Genomic DNA, 16,447 nt, shown 5'->3' with positions numbered 1-16,447 from the left:
AATGGCTCAGTGGCTAATGTACTCACCAATCCAACACAAGAACCTATATTCAGATCCCCAGAGTGTGCATAAGTGCTGGTAATCCTATCATTTCACCCTAGAATTTAGAGATAGGGCTAGCCAGTGTAGCCATGTAGGTGAACCCTAGGTTTGACTGAGAAACCCCATCTCTATGAATAAGATGGAAGCACATCAGAGCTGGGTCCTATCAGCTCTGAGCCTCCATATAAACACAGATGAAATCAGGCATACACATGCATGTACCACACACATATGCATGCACTCACACACACAATGAGCCATATAAACATACACACATGAGAATAAAAATAAAAATTTGTAAAATGCTTAAGTTACAAAGATTTAAACTCTAATTGGTTAATAATGCACATTTTGAAAATCAAGGATAGGAAAACTTTACAAGGATAGAAAGTAAGTCCACTCCCACTGATGTACACCAAATCAGCATTAGGGAAAAGGACTTGAAACCAGCAATAGTAATGGTAATTATTATTCAGGTACAATTTAAGATAAATAAATTAAGTTGAAGGTAAACTAACTCAAGAATACCTATTCTAGAGTCTGTGGATGGATCAGTGCCATGCACGCATGTGCACGCTTGCGTGTGTGTGCGCGCGCACACACGTGTGTGTGTGTGACTGTGACATATATTATCAAGTTATAATGAAGATATTAAAACAGTACACACATCATATTCCATCAGATACTCAATTCTATAAAATGCTAAACAAACCAACGGGTAAACTTAAAATAACGTTTTGGAGATTAGACAATAAGCTTCTGAAATTTATTATGTCAATGTTCATTTTTCAAGAGTGAATCATCTTAGAATCACTGGCATAGTGTTGTCATGGGTCATTTGATAGTTGCTTAGAGGTCATACAGAGATAAATGACCTCTCTGGAGATGAGACAGATGTCATCAATGACTTTCTCCAAGTTCCTTCCTTGAGAGACTTACTAAATTATCAGGGAAACAGCCAACTGCTTACAGTTCTTTGAAGCCCACACCCCATGTAGTATCATGTAGAAACACCCCAAGGGGCTCCACCTGCCTCTGGAGCTGCTCTATTGATATCTAAATAGAATAAACCTCAACCAGTAGCATTATGTATGAGCATAAATGTTTTTTTCCTTCAAACTTCTCCTCCTGTGCTATCTTCCCAGACACTTTGGTGTCATGGTCTTCATAGTACATGACTTAAATTGTACCTAAATAATCAGAACCATCACTTCCAGGCTACAGGATACGGAAAATCAGGGATAGTTGTGATTTTTCCTTCATCTGGAAATGCCTCTATATAATTTTCACCTTATAGGAAACTCTCAGAAACTGTATACTGTTTTGCCACTAACCTGACAGTTTTGCTTTAGCCTAAGATCAGACAAAACTTTATATGATTTATTTTTGGATTTACCATGCCCACTGGAATAACTTGTCTGATATGAGTGTTTAATAGAAGTTTATTTTTAGCACTTATTTTATTTTATGTGTATGAGTATTTGCCTGTGTATGTGTATATGCGCTATGTGCGTGCAGTGCCACAGAAGCTGGAAGAGGGCGCCAGCCACCCTGGAACTGGAGACGCAGAAGCTTGTGAGCCACTATGTTGGTGCTCTAGGTCCTCTGAAAACACAAGTATTTGTACTCACTGAGCTATTTTTCTAGCCCCTAGTAGAACACAAAATACAAAATAAATAACCAAGATTACCTTTTGTTGATTAAAATTAGCTTCATTGTTGGATTTTAGTTACACGCCTAGAAGGAGCTACGTTATATCTATGCATTCCCTGTATTACCCTTTTTAAATCTAATTCTTTAGAATGAATTAAGGTCTACCAGATGAAAGCAACAAGGCAAAATTCATATTCTGCAGTATTAGTTGAGTAAAAATTTGAAGCATTATTTTCTCACCCTCAGTAAAATCAATGATTTGAAAACCAGTGTTCTGTACCTTTGCAGTGTTTGTCATGCCTTACCTGCATTTATTTATCACAGTAAATGTGTCCTTGGTGTAAATATTTACCACAGTAAATGTGTCCTTGGTGTAAATATTCTGACTTTAAGCCTTGGCTTCATTTTCCTGTACATAGTCAAGGTTACATTGTCAAATATAATCCAAAGGACATTGTGCAATGCAAAAAAAAGTGACATTTTTTTTTGTTTATTCATTAATTTATTTGAAACAAGGTTTCGTTCCATAGCCAGGACTCACACCCATCTTGCCCTGCCTTAGCTCTCAGGTGCTGGGTGTAACGTTTCAAACTATGATAATAGATTTCCCCCTGTCTTGGGGGGAAACCTCAGGAATCAGGTGTTTTTTTTTTTTTTTCTGTTTTTGTTTTTTGTTTGGTTTGGTTTGGTTTGGTTTTCTGAGACAGGGTTTTTCTGTGTAGCCTTGGCTGTCCTGGACTCACTATGTAGACCAAACTGGCCTTGAACTCATAGTGATCCACCTGCCTCTGCCTCCCAAGTGCTGGGATTAAAGGTGTGTGCCACCATGCCCGGCTGGGAGTCAGGTTTTAAATTCTTGTAAGATAACAAAAGATGAGCCTGAGAACAGTCTGTCTCCTGCTGTAGAGAGGGGATCTGGAGTGAGAAGAGAAGTCTGATCCTATCCAGCATGCTCTGTGGTTAAATTTTGCCAGAGATACTGAGCATACAGAAGACATCCACAGAATTTAAGGGCACTTCTGTCTGAAATCACTTCGCAGACAAATTTTGAAAGAACTTTGAAACTTCTTTTCCTTCTGTGTATAAGGTGGTATCTTTTGGTACAAGGTTATCTACATTTATATTTTTGATTCAAAGTTTGTCTTATAGGGAGATAAATAAAAAATATTTCAAAGATGCGTCAAAGAATAACTCATCCTAAGTGAATGTTAAGCATGTAAGGGGTTAAAAACAGCAAAAAACAAAAACAAAACAAAACAAGTAGACTGTTGAGAGGTATAAGCATCCAACCCAGATTTTAGGAGTAAGATTCCAAGGATGCATCTTAAAGTAAGGATGCAGTTTCTCCTGTTCATTTCTCAAGGCAGCAGGCCTAAAGGAAATTATGAAGGGCCATGGAGTGTGACTAAAAGGCAGATGTTTACGAAGTGTACACACATACACACACACACACACACACACATACACACACACAAGTACACAGTAACACATATGCACCATAGATGGTAATAAAATTTAGTCAGCTTCAAGGGGAGAATGCTAACCATTAAATCTGGATGCCATTGGAATTACTTCCATGCAAAACACTGATGGGAGCATTCAAAGTAATCCCGGTGTTCCTAGATGCTTACAACCCAATGGCTGGAATGGGGAGGAAAAGAGGAACGATGGGATGGACAACCTTCCTTTTGTTATTACAACCTTTTCTACAGGAGCTAGGACAGAGCTAACAGGCACGATGTAAGTCTCCACAACACTAAGATTATGCCATCAGAGCTCTTCTAAGGATGCATTACATCTGAATATCTCCCTGCTCTCCGCTGGTCAGCAGTTTCCACACTACTGTGTCACCGTGTTCCACATTCTCTTTTGTTGCTAGGTACCCTGGGCAGCCCCGTCCACCCAAGCTCCAAGTGCTGTCTTTCCTTCAGACTTAACACAGAGTCTTGGCTCACAAGCTAAGGTACTCAGGTTGAATCTTTGAGAGAGGACCCATCTACCTGCAAGCAAAGACCCGAAGCCCCTCCCCTCAGCACACACTACAAATAGAAACACTCTTCTCTCAGGGTAGCAGCCTGTTAGCCACACACCAGCAGGCAAGGTGGATGGAGCCAACTGCATTGGGTAAGACAGCAGGCAACCCTGTGAGAGCAGTGAACTAATGTGAGCCAGTCATAACCGGAGAATTTAAGATTTACTAATGTGGTTGAATGAGGCTAGACAATAATAAAAAATTATTAATTTATCATCTAATGTTGATTCAGTGCTCTACATTGATTTATTTAAATGAAAACATCTAAAATTTGTTTCAAGTTTGATTTTAAGAATCTATAGGGTGAGATGTTACTGTTGGCTATTTAATTACAATTTATGTTAGTATATCTTATATAAATAAACATTATTTACTGATTTATTCTATAAAACACATTGATTTACTTAGGAATCAGATATGTAAAGCTATTGCATTTAGTTACCTTGGCAACATCTGGAGTGAACTACTCCATCTAAAAATATTTCTTGCATTGCTTATATTTTATATGAAAATTCTAATTAAAATGATATTTCTAAAAGATTACTCCAAATGATAATTCTAATCCAGTCTAATGTACAAGTAAGTTTATTTCTGTACTACCTATATATCATGATTTCAAATTAAAGAAAAACATTGTAGGTTTAATTTTTAACTGTAATAGAAATTGGATTTGTTTTCTGCTAGCATGAATTTGATTTAAAATGTAACAAATATTTATTCTATATTGGTAAAGACTTCTTAGCAAATCAGGGGATGTTTGATATATTTTTAGAGGAATCTAGTGAACAAAACTTAGAACATCTGTTTATGAATGAAATAATTATGTTTAAATATATCCATTGTGCTCTCTTTAGACTTTCCTTGAATGAAATAACAAAGAAAACGAAAACCCGCTGTGTATTAGCATAAATGCTTCAATTAGAATAAAACAGCACACATATTATTCCAAATTACTTTTATAGATCATTCTTTTTAATTCTGTATTTTAAAATACTACACATTTCATTGCTAATACTTTGGTTTTGTTTTCTCAAACAAATAGCTGTGGAAACTGCCATTATATTGTTTGTGAACAGTCTCGAGCATTCCTGTGCATATGTTCTAGTGCATAAACTGGGTCTGATTGGAAATATACAGAGTGTAACGCAGAATAATTTTGCCATTTGAACATGTTTTGACAATTTCACAAAACTCTTCTCTTGTTAAAGTCATGTTATTTAAGTTTGCACTAAGTGCCTTTCATTAGATCCTGGGATGCAGATGTTCATCCTGGACCCCTGGTTGTCCCCTTTCTCCACTTACTGTTCTGTTGTTCTTCCTCTCCTCACCCATTCTGCCCATCAGAGATGCCAACCTTCGTGGGTTTCGATTCTTTTAACTGATTGTCCTTCAACTTTCATCTTACTTCTGTAATACCCCTCCCCATCTTCAAAAGAGTCTGAACACGTCTTTAAAATAGAATTTTAGAGTCAGGTGTGTACCTGTAACCTAGATAAGGTAGGAAGAGGATGCTGAGGTTGAGGCTAGCCTGAGCTACTTGGAGAGATACCATCTCATAAGGCAAAACAGCATCTGGAAATGTTTTTTCCTGTCACTTCCCAAAACAGCTGTAAAATGTTCATGTTTGGTCTGAGTGAATGCCCAGCCCTCTGACGGATACATCACTTCTTCCTGTCCTCTTCCTCCTCTTCCCATTCTGTCTTTGTTGCTCACCATGATACTTTTGCCCTAAATAATCTTTCTTCCATGACTTTGTTCATGCTGATTGCCCTACTGGAAAGTCTCTAACGTCTTCACCTGGCAAATGCTTCCTATCTTTAGGAGCTCAATCTCATGACCATAATCTCAGAAGTCTTCTTTCTTGTCCTAGACAGCACTATATTTCTTTATATTATGCTTCCTTTTCTGATCTTTAATTATTTGTGAACTCACTGAAAGGAGAGTCTCTATAGGCCATAAAATACAGGGTAGGCCTAAAGAAGATCTGTTGGATAAGAAAATAAACAGACTCATTTTAGAGTTTCAGTGCATATTGCTGTGAATGGAATTGATTAATAACATTAATAACACTAATCAATTCCATTACACCCTACAAAAGAATGCATATTTCACAATATCTAAAAGTGTGCAGAGATTACAGTGTTTCTGCCTCTTACTAATTTATATTCTTATGGTTAAGATTCATTAATACTCTTGGAGAGAAAGCTTCTCAAATCTGTTCTCTATAACTCTTTATAGTCCATGGTAAATTTGACATAAGAAAAATAGAATGTGCTGGGCGCGGTGGTGCATACCTGTAACCCTAGGTCTTAGGCAGGCAGATCTCTGTGAGTTTGAGAACAGTCTATTCTACAGAGCAAGTCTAGGACAGCCAAGGCTATATAGAAAAATCTTGTCTCAAAACAAAAGCAAACAAACAAGCAAAAACAAAAATAAAAACCCAAAATTGCAAACAAGGGAAACAAACAAAAACAAAAAAGAAAAGCAGAATGTAATTGTTTTGTTTAAATTTATCTATGTATTTTCATTTTATATATTAAAACAAAATCAACTCCACTAGGTAGCTTTTCCTATTAAATACTACATGAACTACATCTCCATAAACACCAAAATAAAACATAGAAGTATATACTATTCTATTTTACTTTTTAATCCACTTTTCTATTTTTGTAAATCAGTGCCACTTGTGAATTTTTTTTTTCTACTCAGAGAAAGCACTTGTACATGTTCATGTTTAACTTCCCAGAGCTACACACAAAGATTAAACTGTCTCCTCTTAGATGATCCCAGCACTCAGGAGACAGAGGTAGGAAGATCTGTGAGTTCAAAGCTAGCCTCTTCGACAGAAGAGCGTCCCTGGACAGCCTAGGCTACATAGAGAAAGCCTGTCTACAAGAACCAAAATAAACAAACCAAAAAAAATAAGAACACTTTCTAAAGTATAATGCCTTACAAAAGTTATAAGTAGTTTTAATATATTTTACATAAATACCTTGACACTCATGAAGCATGTAGCGGCGTACCCACCTGGATAGGAACATCCTTTGTTAGTAAACTGCCCCAAGTCTGAATATTATCACGGAAGAGTCAAATCAAATTGCAAAAATTGATAATAATCTCATACTCTTTGTTATATTGACTTTTGTTTCAGAATGCTTTTGATATTGAACATTGTCTTTATCATGGTTGTGCTTTAGTGTGTTTACTAGATTGAAAAACAATTAAATTGCATGTATGAATAAAATCAAAGGCACAATCTATCAGAACTTAGTCGACAGGAGTTGGAGATGACCTAGCGTTATTACTTAAGCTACAAATCTTTCTTCCCAACAGATGACTCTGCTGCAGAGAGCTTTAATGGCAACGAGACTCTGGGGCACAGCTCAGTTCCTTCAGGGGGAGCACATGGCAGGGAGACTGGGGACTCCAGCAGTGATGGCAAAACTGGGGTGGAGCAGGAAGAGCAGCCACTGAACCTGAGTGACAGCCCCCGCTCTGCACATCTGACATCGGAATACAGGATAGAGGACCAAGGCAGTGATGGAAAAAACAAATACAAGAACCTTCTAATCTCTGACCTCAAGATGGAACGAGAAGCGAGAGAAAATGGAAGCAAGGTAAGCTTTCATTACAATCACTGAATGGGTGTTTACATTGGTCACAAGGATCAAGTTGGTCGCGCAGGCACGCGCACACGTGCACATACACACACACATTACTAATCTACTTGTAATTGTGCGTTATGTATCTTCAGAAAACATTACATCAGGGGCTATAGAGCCAAGTGAAATGTGTCTGGAAGCTGTGGGTATTATTTGATACAGAGAATTGTTTGATTTAATGCATTTCATTTGTATAATTTACTTATGGATCAGTCCCTGGGAATTTGCCAAGTACAATTGTGAAAGGTTTAGTCTCAGTTCACAATTTTGAACAATGAAAGGATCTCTCTCTCTCTTTCCTCTAGTTTGGATAGGCAAGTGGGCAAGTGAGCAGTAAAGTCAATTAAATCCTCCAGTTTGCTGTGGAGACCTGGGTCTTTATCACTAATTGGCTTTAGGGATGCAGAGGACTGTGAAGCATCAGTGTCCAAGTTAGAGTTTGTAAATCAAATATATACAGAGTATGGTGAGTTGTTAGTATCCAAGGTCGAATTTATAGATTAAATATGTAAAGAATGAAGTAATGGGTCACTAGCCTATTTCAGATATATTATATAACTTTTAGATTGAATATATTAAACTAAATTGCAACCTCTCCATTCTTCGTTGCTTTACTTAAATTTTTTTCTTATTTATTTATTCATTTTACATCCCAATCTTAGCCCCCTCCCTCCTTTCTACCCAGTCCCACCCCCTTCCATTTAGGTCCCCTCTTCCGTATTCCTCATAAAAGGGGAGCCCCCACCTACCCACCCACTGCAGCTAATCAAGTTGCGTCAGGACCAAGTGCTTCATCTTCCCCTGTAGCATGGTAAAGCAGCCCATGCAGGAAAGCTTGATGAAAGACACTTCCAGAGTGTCTTACTAGGGGACACCCATTGGCTACATCTGTGTAGGTGACCTAGGTCCAGTCTATTCATGGTCCTTTGTTGGTGCTTCAGTCTCCCCAAGCTCCTCTGGGGCCTGGTTAGTTGGCTCTGTTGGTCTTGTGGATCTCCTGTCACCTACAGGACCTTCTTATCCACTCCTCTCCCACACTTTTCCATAAGACTCCCTGTGCTTTGCCTTATGTTTGGCTGTGAGTACCCACATCGGTTTGGAGTTGTTGAATGTAGCCTTTCAGATGACAGCTGTGTTAGATTCCTGTCTGCAAGCCTAGCAGAATATTTGTAATAGTGCAGGGGTTGGCTTTCTTCGATGGGTCTCAGGTTAGACCAGGCATTGGTTGGATATTCCCTCAATCTCTGCTTTGTCTTTATCCCTACAAATCTTGAGACTAGGTAAATACTGAGTCAAAGATTTTGTAGGTGGTTTGTTGGTCTCCCCCCTCTAGAAGTCCTGTCTAGTTAGAGGGTGTCCTATTAAGGTTTCATGACCCCTGCTACTAGGAATCTTAGCTAGAGTCACTCCCCCCTATCCTCCCAGAAGCCTACCCTGTCCTATGTCTCCAGCTTGTCTCAGAGATGCCTCTGTGGAAAGGTTTGTCTTCTCTCTGCAGGACATCTGTTTTTCTGCTCCCCCACCACGGCTAGGTCTAATCTCCATGCTCATTTCTTTCTGAGTTCCCTCTCTCCTACCTTGTTTCCTCTCATCAACCACTTCTGCTGTCTATTCTATTTCCCCTTCTGAGTGAGTCCCTTGGGTCCTCCTTTTTACTTATCTTCTTTGTGTCTGTAAATTGTAGTATGTTTATCTTGTACTATATGGCTAAAATCTGCTTATAAGTGAGTACATACTATGTGTGTCCATCTGGGTCTAAGTTACCACATTCAGGATGATCTTTTCTAGTTCCATTCATTCACCTGCACATTTTATGGTTTTCTTGTCTTTAATGGCTGGGTAGTACTCCATTTTGTAAATGTACCACGATATCATTAGTTATTCTTCTGTCAAGTGACATCTAGGTTGTTTGCATTTTCTGGCTATAAGAATAAAGCTGCTCTTAACATCATTAAGCAAGTATCTTTTTTATATGGTGGTGCATCTTTGGGTGTATACCCAGGAGTGGTATAGCTGGGTCTTGAGGTAGAGCTATTTCTAACTTTATGAGAAAGATCCAGATTGATTTCCAAAGTGGTTATACAAGTTTGTTCCCCTACCAGTTATGGAGGGCTCTTTCTTCTCCTCATCTTTGATAGCACTTCCTGAACAGAACACCAACAACTCAAGTTCTAAGATCAACAATTAATAAATGGGACCTCTTTAAACTAAAAGCCTTCTATAAGTCAAAAGAAACTGTCAGGAGTATAAAATGACAAACTACATATTGGGAAAAAGATCCTCACCAATCCTATATCTGACAAAGGGCTAATAACCAAAATATAGAAAGAGCTTGAAAAACCAAACACCAACAAACCAAATAACCCAATTTAAAAACTAGGGCACTGAGCTAAAACAGAGAATTCTCAACAGAATAACATGGAATTACCAAGAAGCACTTAAATAAATAGTCAGTGTCCTTAGACATCAGGGAAATGCAAATCAAAATGAATCTGAGATTCCATCTCACATCAGAATGACTAAGATTAAATATTCAACATTTTTAATCTTAAATTTTTATCAGTTTGAAAGTATGCACACTGGAAATTTTGCTGTGCCTACTTTAAAGAAGAAATTTCTTCATTCGATGTCAGTCACTTTGTTAGCCTCTTAGTCCAGCTCATGGAATTGTGGTGCTGAGGGGACACCAAACTGTCATCACAGGATGTCAGATTGCCCACTTTGAAGGTACAGAAGGTAGAACTGAGAATTTTATGCCATTCTTCATTTTGATATACTTGATTCATCCAGGCCTTTGACAAGTGGTTGTAGACCTAGGTTTTGACATAGATACTAAAGCAAAATGTCTCAACTTGGATTAATGTCTTAATTTGCAAAGGTCCTATGCTTTTTGGAATTGGCTCTGTTTAAATATCTCCCTTGCCAGAGGGTGTGCTGTTTTATCCTCTTTTAGGCATGCCATTTCATATTATTAGACACTTAAGCACATCTGCCTGAGGGACAGTGCTACCGCATTTCCTCTGGTAAATGCACAAATGCATTCTTTGGTGGTTCAAAGTTAGAACACACAGTACAGTACAAGTGATGTTCTAGTTTCTAACATGATTTGAAGCATTGCATACATTACATAGAATAAAACAACACATTTTTCTTCATCCCACATCATATTGCCTTCAAAAAGTGTGAGTAATCATTAAATGTATGAATATGAATAAGACAGTCTATTTTTCATTATTACATATCTGAATTGTAAGATTTTGGGAGCTGTAGGTATCCATGAGCTCATTCAGTGTTAGAACTACAACCATCTTCATGAAGTTAAAGTTTTCCTATTTCAACATTGAGCTTTTTAAGGGCATCTTTAATTCTCTGTTACAGATATCACAAAGAGCCTAAACAATGGCAGAGCTTTCTCTGCCTTTTCCAATGCTGTCTGGAATAACCTTGTTAAATGTTACTTTCATGTCAGTTATTTGCACCACTAAAGAAATAGTTTTGATCTTCTTTGGTATTTGTGGGACCTTCAGGAGCTAAACATGAATGGATATTCATATCTGATTTTTGGAAGGCCAACCACCCTTGGGAGTGTTAACAGCAAGACTTTCAATCATGATCTGACATTTTTTGTTTATAGAATGCCTTTTGTCATGGGTAAAATCCATTCCATAAAAATTGGGTAGTTTTTTTTTATATTGAACTATTTTTTTTAATTTGATATCCTGTTTGTACTTTAGATGTTTACTAGATTAAAAATAACAATCTGTACCTCAAAAAAAAAAAAAAAACAAAACAAAAACAAAAACAAAAACCAATCTGTGCTTGAAATTTCTGAATGCAGCATTTTTCAGGTGAGCAAAGCTCAGTTCAAAGCAGAAGCTGTGCAGATATTATGGCCAGTTCTGGTTCTTTGAGACCCTGTGAATTCTGTTCCTCTGCTATTTCTTACATTGACTATAGCTGGTATGTTCACATTTTACCAACAATTCTTGGAACAACCCCTAGCTTGGCTCCTTTTCTTGGCTCCTGGTTAAGGCACTTGTTCTTGCCAATTCCCTGGTGCTATTTAGAGATCCAAAAAGCAAACTGTTTTTATACGATGTGTGTTAACAACTCTTATGTCTAGAATTATCTTTGGTTTAGTCTTTTCTTCTTTTTCCTTCTTAGCCACTGTTAGTGAGAAATTTGCTAATTAAAATCTATTAGTGGTATTAGGTGTTGGATTTTTTTCTAAGCATGCATTTTAGGTGTTGTTAACACGTGCACACACACACACATCTTTGTGGAAATTAGCACATATGTAAACCTTCTTACTTATATCTCTTCAATTTACTGTGTAAACACAGAATGGAGACACAAGCCCTAAGTCTCTTACGAGAGTGAGGCAGAAGTATCGTGAGGCTCAGGCTGGTTTGGGCTACATAGTAAGACTCAGTCTCAAAAGGCCTTAGACTAGATAAATAAATAAAAACAAAAACTATAATATTAGACATCTCAAATGTATACAGTTAACATAATTGGTACCTGTTCAAGAGTAGATGAGGTAGCCAAAACAACTCCTAGAAATTACAGAATTCTTTGTAAAGCATTTAATATATAGATATAAAAGATAACAGGGTGGAAATGATTATTTTTGGAGATTTATTTTTATGTGTATGTATGCATCTACATGTACCATGTGCATGTGGTGCCCATGGAAGCCAGAAGAGAGTGTTGCATCTCCTGGAACTGGAATTATATATCTTTCTGAACTATTCTATGGGTAGTGGGAACCAAACATTTTCCTCTGCAAGAGCTCCAATGGCTTTTAACTGCTCTCAAGCCCCTTAAATTTTCTTGTTATGAATACAGATATATATCCATTTCTATGCTAGAACAGGAAGAGCTCAAATTGGGGGAAACTACTGGTATTGAAGTAACTCAGAACTTGGTAGAAGGAAGGAACTGCCAATTTTCTTTTCAGGTCAGGAGTCATTGTGAAAGGCCTTTATTTTTTATTTTTTTCTTTCCATCTTCAGATATCTTTATATATTTTAATTAATTTATTCAGATTACAACTCACCTGTTATCCCATCAATTGTATCCTCCTGTTTCTTCCCACCTCACCCTATTCCCTTCCCTTAGGTCCATGCTGGAGGGGCACCTCCTCGCCCACTATATGGCCATAAGCTATCAAGACTCATCTTAGTAGCCTGCCTATTCTTTCTTTGAGTGCCACCAGGGCTCCTCATCAAGGGAGCACCAGAGTTCATGTCAGAATTAGTCCCTGCTTTCCACATAACTGTGGAGAATGTCCTGTTCATTGGCTAGATCAGAGTAGGGATTCAATGTTTACTACTTGTATTGTCCTTGGTTAGTGCAATAGTTTGAGCAGACCCCCCTGGGCCCTGATCTACCCTTTATGATGTTCTTCTTGTAGGTTTCTAAGATCCTCTGGATCCTTCTCTTTCCCCATCTCTTATATTTCTCTTACCTAGAGTCCCAGTAGGATGTCCTCACATCTATCCCAATCTCCTGGTAAGTGAAGACTTTCATGGGACATGCCTCTTGGGCTAGTGCCCAATTATAAGTGAGTATATACCATGTGAGTCTTCTGCTTCTGGGTTAACTCACATAGTATGATCATTTCTATTTCCATCCATTTTCCCACAGATTTCTGGATTTCCTTGTTTTTATGCTCCACCACACAACAGGGACATATGCTCAACCATGTTCATAGCAGCCTTATTCATAATAGCCAGAACCTGGAAACAGCTTAAATGTCCCTAAGTTGAAGAATGGATAAAGAAATTGTGGTACATTTACACTATGGAATACTACTCAGGTATAAAAAACAGTGAAAGGCCTTTAATTCAGAGAGGAAGATATTGATCTCAAGAGCACTGTCCATTCTGAGCTGGAAATAATTTCATAACAGAAGAACTTGTCATTTTTATGCCAGATTAAATTATGTGCATACTACTTATTTCCTAAATACTTGTTGAAAATTCCATCTCTGAAGTAATAGTATAGACATCAGAATACATAAATGAGTGAAGAAGGCTACCTTCATCTCACAATCTAGCAGAACAGGACACCTGTCTAATCCTTTAAGTCATACAATGGGAAAATAAATCGGGTGGAATGCGATAATGCCCACAGGACAGAGGTGATTCTTAAAGAAGATTCAATGGAGAAATTTAAAGAGGAATTTTAATCCAGCAACATGGCTGCTCTGGCAAGGAATCACATCCAAAGACCTTTCTAGGTCTATGTGATCTGTCTGTAATGCAGATGCTCTCTGCATTACAATATGATCTGGCCAGAATGCAGACACCCTTAGTATACACCATTTAATCCCAAACAATGAAGGAAAGTTTAATTTATAGAAGGAAGCAGCCATGTTTGAAAAGTGACATCTAATGATTCTATAGAAAGATAGGGCAAAATAGTTAGATAAGGTCTTCAAAAACCTCAGAGACCTACAGAATATTACATTTTAAAATGTTTTTGTTATCTTAAAGATTCACTGACAATGAGACAGGTTAACTCCTGACAATACCCAGCCTACCTCAAAGAGGATGATGCGCATCAAAGAACCTCCTTATGGAGATGGCTTCAAATGTGGCAAACAAGCCACTGAGGAAAATGTCCTCATTTCTACCACAGACAGAATCCTTCCTAAAAAAGGGCAAGTTTGGATGCAGTCAGAGTTGACAAGACAGGCAAACTCTGCCAAGACAGGGTAAGCAGGTCCTCACTAGTTCCTGCCTCACAAATATGTCTGTCAGATATATTGGGCCAGAAGGCTTAAGATGATGCCCCAAAGTTATAGAGAGTTTTTGGTGATTATTCAGGCAGCGAACTGTCTCTGTCATCTTCTCATTTGGAAAGCTGCTAACTTGCACTCATGGTATACCTAGATAATCAGTTTTATTCCTTCTCAAGTCTCTGATAGAGCTGAAGACCAGGTAGTTTAGTTTTACAATTAAGCTTAGTTGTTTAGGGGTTAAGATGTTTTTAGGTCTAGATAGTTGTTTTAAGTTGATAATGATGAGATGTGATAGATACGGATTTACACTCAGAATTTTATTTACTTATTTTCTTTAATTTATTATTTTGGTTTTTAGAGACAGGGTTTCTCTGTGTAGCCTTGGCTGGCCTAGTTCACTTTGTATACCAGGCTGGCCTAAAACTCACAGAGATCCACCTGCCTCTGCCTTCCAAGAGCTAGAGTTAAAGGTATGCACCACCATGCCCAGCATACACTCAGAATTTTAAACACAGCAAGATAAGGAAAGATGTTTTCTTCAAGGCTGTCAAATACAAATAGCCAATACACTAAGAACATACCATTTATATAATTCCTGATTGTGTCATGGTTCTTCTTCCTATAGTTAGTTTATTGTATATATGTGTAATAATATAAATATATATGTAAAAAATAAAAGATATTTAATAAAACAAGAAAAATGACATTTAATTGAGGGGCAAAAGAAGTGAAAAATCAGAGAAAGATTTGGCAGAATGAGTCAGAGATAGGATATGCCCAATTCTCTTGAGAACAAGACATGAAAGAGAGTCTACTTTAGAACGGAGCAGGAAGCGAATAGGAATGAGTTTTACCAGGACAGTTGTACAGAGACAGGTTGCAGAGAGAGCAAACCAGAGGATGGGAAGGAGCCAGAAGATTAAAACATCTTGCCAGAATTAGTTTGAGACCAGGCAGAGGCAACTCAGAGAGAAGCCAAGAGAAGCCAGTTCGACTCAGTCAGCTTGGAGAGGAGTTTGGTCCAGAGTAGCTGAGTTAAACCAGCTAATGAGAGTTCAGAAAGAGCCAGCGGGGCCTGAGAATGTCTCTCATCTCATCTTCTCCTCTGAGGAAATAATATTTACAGAGTTTGGTTCCAGAGATGAGTATAGAAGGGTAACAAAGGCTTCTAATCATGACGGGGATGGATTAAGCTACTTGCAGGGTATATATCCATGAGTTTGCCTGCTTGGTTTAGAGATTCTCAGGGACATAGAATGACTAGAGTCTTTTAATCAAGGCTTTGGGGCATCTTAAGACTTTGGGGTTACATTCCCTACAGTTAAGTATAATAAAGTTTCCATTAACTTGGTGGTTTATGGGATTATTCTGGCAACATTGTAGTAGATGGATAAGCTGGGAGCTAAATGGAAGGAGAGGCAGAGGTCTGCTCACAGAGCTATTATAGCAAGTTATAAGAAAACTAATGAAAATGGAATCAAATAAACAGCAATGTGAATGGAAGTCAAAGTGAAAAAAAAAAAGAATGAGCTCATTTTTTTGTTCTGTTTGCAGTGTGTGGGATCTGTAAGGTGTGTGTGTGTGTGTGTATGTGTGTGTGTGTTTCACATGTGTGTGTCTGGATGCATGGATGTATATACCCATCTGCATGTGCTAGGTTTTATCTGAAAATATTTTTCTGCATTCAGAATCCATATATGGAATATTCTAAGGTTACTTGTTTGGGATCAGAATTACTTTATCCTAACACTATCAAGAGAATTTTGTTCCCAACTTTGTTTCATAAGCATTACCTTATAGATTCGCATGGCACTTTCTATTACTTCTGCAAATCCTTAGGTAATTACACCACCACCAATTTCTCTGTTTGTTGGAGACTTCTAAAAGCTTAATAATGTAGAATCACTGAGAATCTTGGATTTATGGGTTTAACGCTGACCTATTTCACAGTTTTATTGAGAATAATATCAAACAAAAATGATTTAAAAGCATTTAAAGGCCTGAACAGTGGCTAGAAATGCTTGGAAAGCAGAGCTGAATTGGAGGACACTTTTTCACTGATTGCTTATTATTATGCAAATTCACCCAATAGACCAGAAAGAAATCATATTAGCCAATCTAAAGACAAGATATATTGCACTGGAAGAATTTAGGTGGTATTTGTTTTCTTTGCTCATGGCCACAGTTTAAGGGCAAGTTAATAACATTAAAATTCAGAACTGCAAAGAAATGACAATGAGCTCAGAAAATGAGACCCACAAGGAACTATGAGGGAACCAGCTATATGGAGAGAGAAAGGGCAATAAATCA

At 37.8% G+C, this 16,447-nt stretch overlaps 1 protein-coding gene across 10 annotated transcripts in view; it reads left to right on the top strand.

Annotated features, from left to right (window-relative positions):
- The window catches only part of Nol4 (nucleolar protein 4), a 341,043-nt gene that overhangs the window by 192,576 nt on the left and 132,020 nt on the right, over positions 1 to 16,447 (top strand). For all 10 annotated transcript variants that reach the window (XM_051163152.1, XM_051163147.1, XM_051163144.1 and 7 more), the window contains one exon: positions 7,061 to 7,344. In XM_051163152.1, the coding sequence (XP_051019109.1) occupies positions 7,061 to 7,344 (284 nt within the window). The remainder of the gene's footprint in view (positions 1 to 7,060; positions 7,345 to 16,447) is intronic.

The sequence above is a fragment of the Acomys russatus genome, chromosome 20, assembly GCF_903995435.1.
Source record: "Acomys russatus chromosome 20, mAcoRus1.1, whole genome shotgun sequence".
In the NCBI taxonomy this organism is placed as follows: Eukaryota; Metazoa; Chordata; class Mammalia; order Rodentia; family Muridae; genus Acomys; species Acomys russatus.
The sequence above is the reverse complement of the archived record's forward strand: the minus strand, read 5'-3'. Positions and strand labels throughout refer to the sequence as shown.